The following is a 10,444-nucleotide window of genomic DNA, read 5'->3' as shown; positions in this document are numbered from 1 at the left end:
ATTTGTAAATAGCAAAATACAAGTTACAAATATTAAATTGGCATTTGTGGACATCAAAAAAACGTACAAACCAATGACTATTTGTAGATCACCATCTGTGCATTTGTGAATATTAATGAGACAAAAGTAACCCTATAAAAAGTAAGCCCATAAAAGCAACCCCATACTTAATACTTTGTACCACCTGCACTTGAAATTACATATGCAATATAAACTGGAATTATACATTAATATTATACACAATAGTAATACAATAATATAAACAAAGGTCATTGTGCCATTACCAACACCTACTGGATTAATTTTGTATTAATTATATTTGGTATTTTAATTATAAGAATAATTAAAAAGTGAATTAGTGCCACACATAAATTAACCAAAATACAGTCAGAACATTACCAAATAAAAATTTATTGTGGGGTGTCTTTTTATAGCAAATATGTCCAGGGTGCCACAAATGTGAAGCCTTGGTGTGTTCATTTGTATGCTTGATTATATGATTTAATACATTCTCTTTATTTTTTTTTTCAGATTCATTCCATTAATGACTGACCATGACCTGCAAAGTACATCCCAAAAGTTGCTGACAGAATGAATATCCATCGTCACTTTTCTGCAGGAAATAAGCAGCACACTTAAGTAGCATCTTCAAGAAAAGAAACCATACATTCAAGTCTTTGTCAAAAACTCATCTCAAAATGATGCGGGACCCTCGGACCCTCTTCTTCCTTCTCCTCCTCCTCCTCCTCTTCGTCCGCACATGAAACAAAAAGAAAGTGGACAAAGTGGGTGATGGGTGGGTGACTTATTACAGTTAAATTTATGTTCATAGCTGTTTTTCTAGCTTTTCCTAACAGTTTTCCTATTTGTTTGTAAAATCCCTAATCCATAGCAAAGTATTCAATTTGTCAACTAGACAAAAGTTTGTTTTGATTGAAAATGTTCAAAAACTGAAACTACTCTGAAATGCACACACCTACTTGTTTACAGTTTCTATTTGTTAGCTTTGTCTACTGTACTGCACTTACTAACAAAAACTGTAAACAAGTAGGTGTGTTACTTTCAAAGTAGTTTCTGTGTAGTTAGTGCCTCCCTTCAGGCAAATATAAGGCAATATCCACCAGCATCTGACCAGAAGTAAGAAGCAGCTTGGATAAGCTGCGAAACGTTTTCACTCAAAAAAGCTTTAGTCTGTTTGACAAATTGAATTTGTCCTTTGCCAGTTTTTCTATTTATTCTAAACGGTGGATGTTTGGCTATCTAGAAAACTATTTTGAAAAGTGTTTCTAACAAACCTTACTATAACTAATAGCATAAAACTGACATTGTCAACTATACAGTATACAAGTTCAATTAAAATATGAAAATGTCGCTGTTTCACCCATTGACTTTTTTCTACATGGTATTGCTTTCATCACACAGTCAGATCACTCCAAAAGCAGTTGACTTGTCTTGAAATTGCAAAATAATTTATATCTTAAGGAGGCATGTAACAGGACACTACTATCTGGAATACAGTTTATTACGTTAACATGTTTTAGTACATTGTTCTATATTATGAAGTGTACCAACAGTCGATGTATATTTTAGCAAGAATCAAGATCTTGTTAAGTGAGAGATCTGGGCAACGTGATGGTGCATACAATATCTTTCTGTAGCCCTATTACTCCTATTTCTTCAGTCACACTGTTACAAAAGTTACAAAGTTCTGGCCTCTGTCTTCACGTGTGTTACACATTGTATCATGGTAATAGCATAACCATGTATAAAGGTATTCATTAAATATATACTCAGGACAATAAATGTAAAAGTTTTATCAGGTCCTGACACAAAGTGCCAGAGTTATTCCAGGAGTGAGGTGCTTGATGCTGAGGACACGGTCTACTTACATGTGTCAATAAGCACTAGTCTTTAAAGTTCACTGTATGCAGGATTTATGTGGCTCTGGATGAAATAAATCGAGGGGTTTCTTGTCAAACTGTTGTGGCCCTCTTTATTTTTTAGCGTATTATTGTCCAGCATAGCGTTAGATTTACGAAATGTTTATTACGTGGTCGTTAGCATATAACTTCATTTCGATGCTAATCGCTACGTCTATGAACAATGCAAAAACAATTCTACATGTGGCAGTGATTTCTATCAGGCTCTGGTGTTACTCACGTGTAGTTGAGTGGTTGTAAGTCTTCAAAACAGTCCTGGTACGTCATAGTTTGTGGTGATAGATGGCTAACGCTAAGACGAAATTGGGGCTAACACTGGGTCTATACAGGTCTATTCGCATTTCATCCAAATCGGTATCTTACATTCTACATGGATGTGTGTTTGGCACTTGTACTGTAGGCTATAGATGTTACGAGATCAATGTTCTGAGGTGGAAAAAACAGAGAAACTTACATTTTCATCCTTCAGTGTCTGGATGACTCCCTCCTCTGTGTTACGCTCCCTCAAAAAAGCAGCAGTTGAGCATCTATTGCTACATGAACAGACGGTAAACAATTAGGACAATTTTACTGTCACTTTACTCCATAACATTTCCACTATAAGCAAGCAGCATTAGCTCGCTAGTATTTAAGCTAGCATTTTGTTTTGTTTTCTTATTTAGCTATAGCATGCACACTATGCCACGCTACTACACGATCCTGGATTTTATATAAGCCTACATTTACATAAGCATACATTTGAGTATCGAACAATATACGTTGTCAAAAATGGGGGGGAAACATATAAATAATGATATATCTTACCTTTATTTGTGTCTGCTGAAGTCCGAGGTCCAGCTAGCCATGCAAGAAGGACTTGCCAAATCAACCGAACACCACGCCCTGTTTGTTTAATTGGCGGCATTTTCTTAATTCGTGGGAACGATTTAGCTAAAATGTGGGAACGATTTAATCAAAACGTGCGAACGATATATCTAAAACGTGCGAACGATTTAGCTAAAGTGTGGGAACGAATTATATATTGTGGGAACGAAATAGTAATTTGAGGCCACGATTTAATATCTTTTTTCGCATACGTCATCGGGCGGGCTCCGTACTCTTGTGTGTCCCCAGTCTCCATCTTTGCAGGAATAATGTTGTGTTTGACTGGTTCTGTCCCAGAGCTCAGGGCAGCTCCAGGTGTCTGCACATTTCCATCACATTACATTACCATATGGTGGGTTTAAAAGAGACCACTGCTCTAAACAGGTCTAACCCTCTGAGGAGTGCACCTGCGTCATCGCCAACACCACTGAGACTTCATGAAATCACCTTTAGAATGAAGAACAATGGACTCATAATGTGGTTTTACCGGCCTCAGGGAGGTAGTGACGCAGACGTTTAAAGGTGCACTGTGTAACTTTGTCATTGCTTTGGCTGGAATGTTTTACAGTATGACATTAAACAGCTCATCTTTACATTTATTAAATTACGGGTGGTTGTATAGCTCAAAAATACCTAGAATAACAAACATTCTAACGGTGAGTGTGGTCGTCTCTCCACAGATCTGACCTGTAACTTGGTCTGGTTGGTTGAGGTCAGAGATCAAACCTTTGCCCATCCTGACACGTTCTGAAAAGTGCACGGTATGGCTGTTTTGCAATTAAAATACTGTGCAACTTTTTGCAGGTGCATGTTACCTGCATAATTCCGTGGAAACACAGTTTAAACCATATTTGGAATATTCTTCATGGAGATAGATGAGTCTAAAGCAAAAGGACATCGACATGGGAACAAGCAGGTGGGGCAGGGGTCAGGTTTGTGGAAATACAAGGTCACGTGTAAGTAGTTTTTTGTTTGTATTATTGTTATTTTACTCTATTTCTTTGTGAGCTTTTTATCCATGTTATACTGTTTTATCTCCTCAAAACAGACCTGGGGTTGTGTTTTGTTTCATTCAACATGTTTGAGTAATCCTTTAACCTCTGAGACCCAAGCATTCATTTCCTGAATGAATTTTTTTTTTAACCCTCTTTAAAATGCTTTTACTAAGCCTCTAATGCAGAAAATAATTCTTTTTTTTCTTTTTTTTGAGGAATCTGTGGAAATGTTGCAAAATTGCAACAGCGGGCTTTAGTGGTTACAAATATTACAACTTCACATTTAATAAAAGCCAACTTTGTGTTAGTTATTGCTCACTCAATAAAATGAAAACATATTTTTAAATGAATGAATTTAATTGAAAACACACTTTTTTTATACAGATCAGCACTAATAAGACTTTAAACATGAGAAACATAAGAATTTAATATACAGTTTTGAACTCAAAATTTAATATGTTTAAACTGAGAAATATGATAATTTAATGTTTTGTTTTGAACTCAAAATTTAATGTTTAAAGATTAATAAAATTTGATTTAATGTTTAAACAGGAGAAACATGAGAATTTAATGTTTTGTTTTTAACTCAAAACATATATTTAATACAACAATCCTGTATATGAACAAGAACATCTCATCATTATCTTGTCATTCATCAAATATGAAACTGAAGAAAGCAGTTTTTTGTCATCTGTGAAGCACAAGCGGACATTGCACTTCATGCAACAGGTGGATGTGTATCCGCTCTTGCAGTACCTGCACCGGCCTCTTTTTTGATCTTTATGAGGAAAGTGTCCAATGCAGTCCTTTCGGACATCAGGAGGGGGAGCATTGTACACCTTTTTTTTAACACTTAGTTGTGATCTTTCCTCATTCATTGAAGGTCTACCTCTCTTTATAGTGTGAGTTTGGATGAGAGATGCAGAGAGCTGTGCCTGGAACCGTCTCCTGTTCAGCACTTCCTTCACAGGGATCTGCAGGGTCCTGCAGTCGCGCTTGTATTGCAGCCAAGCATTTACCACAGCAATGATGATTGTGTGCCAAAAGATGTACATGTACCACCGTTTGGACCTCATGTGGAACTTGTACTTGGCAGTGAAGGAATCCAGCAAGTCGATCCCACCCATGAATTTGTTGTATGTCTTCACAATTGATGGTCTTCTCACTTCAGTGAAGGACTTGGTGGATTTGTTCCATCGTGCAACCTTGTCAACTGGGTTTGGACCATCAAAAGTGGAGAGAAGTGTGACCGACCGGTTGTCATACCACCTCACTGCACAGATGTTGTGTTCTTGTGACACTCTGAAGTCAAAGCTTCCTCTTCCTTGTTTTTTCAGCTCCTTCTCTTCTGCTAACCTGAGGTTTGGCACACGCCCAGGACGAACAGTGCCAACAAAGTGTATGCCACACTCCAGCAGTTTAACAAGCAGAGGCACAGAGGTGAAAAAGTTGTCTGCATACACCTTGTAGTTTTGCCCTGTAGGTAGTGTTGATGCAAGCCTCATGACCGTATCTCCTGAAATGCCAAGCTCAGACCTAGCAGGCTTACCCTGCACACTCCCTTGGTACACATCAAAGTCACAGAGCATGCCAGAGATTCCGGTTCTTGCCCAGATCTTGAAGCCCCAGGGATGTGGTTTCCCACGCATATACTGTCTGATCCCACTGAACCTTCCCTTGAAAGGAATCATCATCTCATCAATGGAGTTATGCTCCTCTGGCACTATCTGTAGGCACTTCTCCCTGAATGACTCCAACCATGGCCTAATCTTCCAAAGTTTATCTTGCTTCTGTTCATCTGTAACAGTGAGATTGTCCACAAAGTGGATGGACGAAAGCAAGCACTGGAAACGGTTGCGAGTCATCACATCAGCTATGGGGCCATACCGTGTGTCAGTTTCCCAGTAAACCCAGACACCAGGCATCTGAACTATACCCATATGCAAGTACATGCCTATCATTTGTTCTAAATCCTTTAAAGATATGTCAGCAACTGTCCCGTGTTTCTGGAGACTGTATTCATTGCTCTTGACCATCACGTTGTAAAGCATCTCCTGGGACACAAATCTCTGGAAGTACTGCAGTGGGGTTTGTAGTTCATAGTTGGAGGAGGCTGCAAAATCAGCACCTGTGAAAGTTGTTTCTGGATTTACAAACTCTTTTTTAAGCCAGCGAAGTTCTCTGCCCTCTGAATTCTTCCTGCACTGTGTTGTACAAGGCACATCCTCACTGTCACTGCTGAGACTTTCTGTCTGCTGTCCTGTCTGAATTTCTGTTTCATTTTCATCTTCACTTTCCTCGTCAGCTGAAATGTCTGAATGCTGTGCTGTATCTTCTTCATCACTATCGCTGTTCTCTGACTCTATCTCAAAATCACTGTTGTCTCCATTTAAAATGGCTTCCAGAACATCAGTAACTGAAAATGTCTTTCCTCTCTTGATCAATGGCATCCTGAAAAGTAAATTATACAATTTTATATACTACATAACTACAAACACACACACATATCCATCTATACTATTGGCTCAACACTCAGGAATAAGGGCTTCTCTGTGTAAAAGGGGCACCCTTTGTAACCCAGTGTTGCGTTTTTGCAACATTTACATAAATCACTCTAAATCATCTGTATTTAACTTTTTGAAAAAGTTATTTAACTTTTCTAACACTAAACATGTTCAGAATGAAAGAAAAAAATATTACAGATTGTATACTTACTTTTACAACTGTTAAAATCTGATCCAGAACAGAGAGTTGGGTACTCAGTAGAGGGCAGCCATGTCATTTGACTTTTGGAATGTGATATTCCCTCCAGTATTAATATTTTCCCGCCAAAAATGTATCATTTTGCAATGCAGAGTGTTGGGTGCTGGGATATGCAGTTTTTGTTACATTGAGTCAATGTGAGGCACTACTAGACTGCTCTAAGTAAATGTTGCAATTCTGCAACTGTGGGTCTCAGAGGGTTATAGTTTGTCTACATGTCCAAAGCTCAAATTACAGCTTTCCAAATTGTGATGTCATGAAGTGATAGTTTTTCAAGTTATAGTTTTAATGTTTGCTTTTTTTTTTTTTTTTTTTTTTTTTAATTGGGTCATTTTGCAACTTTACAAGACAAAAACAAAACATAGACCCTAACTGCATGGATCATGACAGAAAGGGTCTAAGACAGACATGTCAAACTCAGGCCTGAGAGCCAAATTTGGCCCGCGATATAATTATATTTGGGCCGCGAGATCATATCAAATATGTATTAGAGCTGCCCTGCCGGCTACAGATAGAATATAGAGACATTATTTATTTAAAATTTTGTTGTTATTTTATATTATGCTTGTTCTGGATTCAATGTTTAAGCAAAATTATTATGAAACATTTATTTTAATAAGAAGAGGTTCAACATTACATATCTTGAAAGAAGAGAAAACATGCAGATGTTTGTTGAAATTTTTCAATAAATATTTAGTTTGGCCCACGACTTAGTCCCAGTTTTTAATTTTGGCCTCTGTGAATATAAATTTGACAGCCCTGGTTTAAGCTGAAGCAAAAGTACCAAACCTTATTCAACAATAAAATAATTCCAAGAAAGAAAGCAGTGCATGAGCAATAAGTTTGCATTTACAACTTGACTTATGACTCACTGTACATATAAGAAACAAAAATATAAATTAAAACAAACTAAATTTAATGCATAATTCATTCATTCCATCTTTCAAAACATAATGCTTTATTCTCAGGTTGTTCCATAAACAAACCCCTGTAACAGAAATACAATCACATTTTTTCTTAGTTCTTATCTTAATTTTTTAAAGATGACAGTTTAGATTTTTATTTTATTTTTTTTCATTTGTGCTCATACAAACTAATAATAATGTTAACAAAGGCACAAAAGCTTATCGTTTATGATTGTACAAAATAAACCACAATAAGAATGAAAGAGCGTAAGGATTTTTTGGATAGTTTTCAAGTGAACAGCTACTTTTACCTTTTGTTCAGCAGAGATTGGCATTTCCTGGGCTGAGATCGCCAAAATGATTCTAGTGAAGGTGTATGAACTTTAACACCACAGAGCATTTCCTGTACTACCACATGACATCACAAATTGGAAAGCGCATGTTTTCTGTTTGAGCCTAAATATGCAGGGTTTGTGCTTTAAATGAATGAATGTGAACGAAACAAAACACAAAACTAGGTATGTTTGTGATGAGGAAACAACATTTTAACAAAATTCAGAAAATAGCACATACCACATCACTAAACACGTTTTACATAGCTGAGTATATCCTTTTTGGACATTATATAATATATATATTATATATATATATATATATATATATATATATATATTGTGTGTGTTATGTTGTTGTAGAAAATGATTTCCCTTGACATTTAAAAGAGTATTTTTTATGTGTGTGGATCGATGGCAGGCTTACCGGTCTCTCCCCCGAGTCCCTGATCGATAAAAGACAGGTCAACACACACGGACTTGGCCTTAGCAGAATACATGTGGATATACAGTACAATAAGGCCATACCAACAGCATACAGCGCAGGGGGCATTATGGAAATGATCTCTCCACGTAACAGGCACAATCCTCCAGCTAGTTACTCTTAAACCTAGACTTTACTGATGCACAAGGGAAATTACTTGGACACAGTAGCTCACACATTGCAATATAACATAATAACAAGAGAAAAAATATATAAAACAGTAATAATAAATTCAAAATAAGTTCCAAAAATAGCAAGGGACTGGTGTTAAATAAGCCATGATTATATAAATGTAAAAAAAACAATGCAAAGATGATGTGATGATTGACAGGACATAGGGTTATCTGTTACAAAGGGTGAGTTGTTGTACAGTTGTAGGGAGTATTATCTGTTACATAAGGGTGAGTTGTTGTACAGTTTGTAGGGAGTATTATCTGTTACATAAGGGTGAGTTGTTGTACAGTTGTAGGGAGTATTATCTGTTACATAAGGGTGAGTTGTTGTACAGTTGTAGGGAGTATTATCTGTTACATAAGGGTGAGTTGTTGTACAGTTGTAGGGAGTATTATCTGTTACATAATGAGTTGTAGGGAGTATTATCTGTTACATAAGGGTGAGTTGTTGTACAGTTGTAGGGAGTATTATCTGTTCCATAAGGGTGAGTTGTTGTACAGTTGTAGGGAGTATTATCTGTTACATAAGGGTGAGTTGTTGTACAGTTGTAGGGAGTATTATCTGTTACATAAGGGTGAGTTGTTGTACAGTTGTAGGGAGTATTATCTGTTTTACATAAGGGTGAGTTGTTGTTACAGTTGTAGGGAGTATTATCTGTTACATAAGGGTGAGGTGTTGTACAGTTGTAGGGAGTATTATCTGTTACATAAGGTGAGTTGTTGTACAGTTGTAGGGAGTATTATCTGTTACATAAGGGTGAGTTGTTGTACAGTTGTAGGGAGTATTATCTGTTACATAAGGGTGAGTTGTTGTACAGTTGTAGGGAGTATTATCTGTTACATAAGGGTGAGTTTTTGTACAGTTGTAGGGAGTATTATCTGTTACATAAGGGTGAGTTGTTGTACAGTTGTAGGGAGTATTATCTGTTACATAAGGGTGAGTTGTTGTACAGTTGTAGGGAGTATTATCTGTTACATAAGGGTGAGTTGTTGTACAGTGTAGGAGTATTATCTGTACATAGGTGAGGTTGTACAGTTGTAGGAGTATTATCTGTTACATAAGGGTGAGGTGGAGTATTGTAGGAATGTCGTGCTGACCAGTGGTAGAAGAAGTACTCAATTTTGTTACTTAAAGATACACTTAAAGTAACTTTTCTGGGGGAAGGTCGTCTGCTTGTCTCCATGGAAGTGCTATTGCTGAAATGTTCCGTAATATGACATTAAACATCTCTTTCCTTGAATCAAGCACGTGAAGCTCATATTAAAACATTTGACCAATCACATTTCAAACCTCACTTGTTGCTAGGCAGAGTCAAAGTCAAAGAAGTCAGCCTGAGGCCTTCAAAATCCATTCTACAGGCCCTCGAACACAAAATAAATGTCGATGAAATTGCTGCTTCAACCAATCAGATTTTGAGCTGGGGTCACCAGGGCCTTCTAGCAGGAGTACGGTGTCACCGGATTCAGACCTGCTGATTGGACAGTCAGAGAGCAAACCAGTCAAAGCAGCAAATTGCATCTGCAGTGGGCTATGCCAATCAAAATTATTAGTACTATGTATTACTATTATTAATTATCAGTGGTGTAGTGGGAATTTTTTAAGTGAGGTCTAACTGGGACTACACTAGGACTACACCAGGTCTAAACCAGGTCTAAATCAGGACTAGAGAGAGAACCCCGAGTCTGTGGAGCAGGATGTCCACAAAGCTCGATTGGGCAACGGCTGCGTACAGCTCTGCGGTCACCCAACTGTCTACACAGGCGCACCTCTAGGCCCGTCCCGACACCCATCCTAGTTTAGTTCTGGTTTAGACTTGATTTAGATCTGTTTTAGTCCTGGTTCAGTTCTGGTCCCTCACATCACAGGTTGTGTGTCGCAGTAGAGGACAGTACTGGAGATATCAGTATTTCCCACAGCACCTTATAGTTAAAGCGAATCACGTGAATCCTCGCAAAACTATGGTCGTCGCACGGAATCTTCGCACACC

General features: G+C 37.6%; 1 protein-coding gene across 1 annotated transcript; it reads right to left on the bottom strand.

The window, feature by feature from the left end:
- Positions 1 to 4,486: 4,486 nt before the first annotated feature.
- Positions 4,487 to 6,249, bottom strand: LOC129407655 (piggyBac transposable element-derived protein 3-like). The gene is made up of 2 exons (XM_055149299.1): positions 4,556 to 6,249; positions 4,487 to 4,490 (listed from the first exon to the last, which is right to left on the bottom strand). Exons 1-2 carry the CDS (start codon positions 6,247 to 6,249, stop codon positions 4,487 to 4,489), a joined length of 1,698 nt encoding a protein of 565 aa, XP_055005274.1.
- Positions 6,250 to 10,444: the final 4,195 nt, after the last annotated feature.

Source organism: Boleophthalmus pectinirostris, unplaced genomic scaffold (genome assembly GCF_026225935.1).
Source record: "Boleophthalmus pectinirostris isolate CB_2022bp ecotype Guang Dong unplaced genomic scaffold, ASM2622593v1 HiC_scaffold_13, whole genome shotgun sequence".
In the NCBI taxonomy this organism is placed as follows: domain Eukaryota; kingdom Metazoa; phylum Chordata; class Actinopteri; order Gobiiformes; family Gobiidae; genus Boleophthalmus; species Boleophthalmus pectinirostris.
Note: the sequence above shows the minus strand (reverse complement) of the source record. Positions and strands in the feature narration are given on the sequence as shown.

What these genes read in the sequence shown, in the direction of transcription:
- LOC129407655 (XM_055149299.1), bottom strand. Translation starts at nt 6,249, where the DNA reads ATGCCATTGATCAAGAGAGGAAAGACATTTTCAGTTACTGATGTTCTG.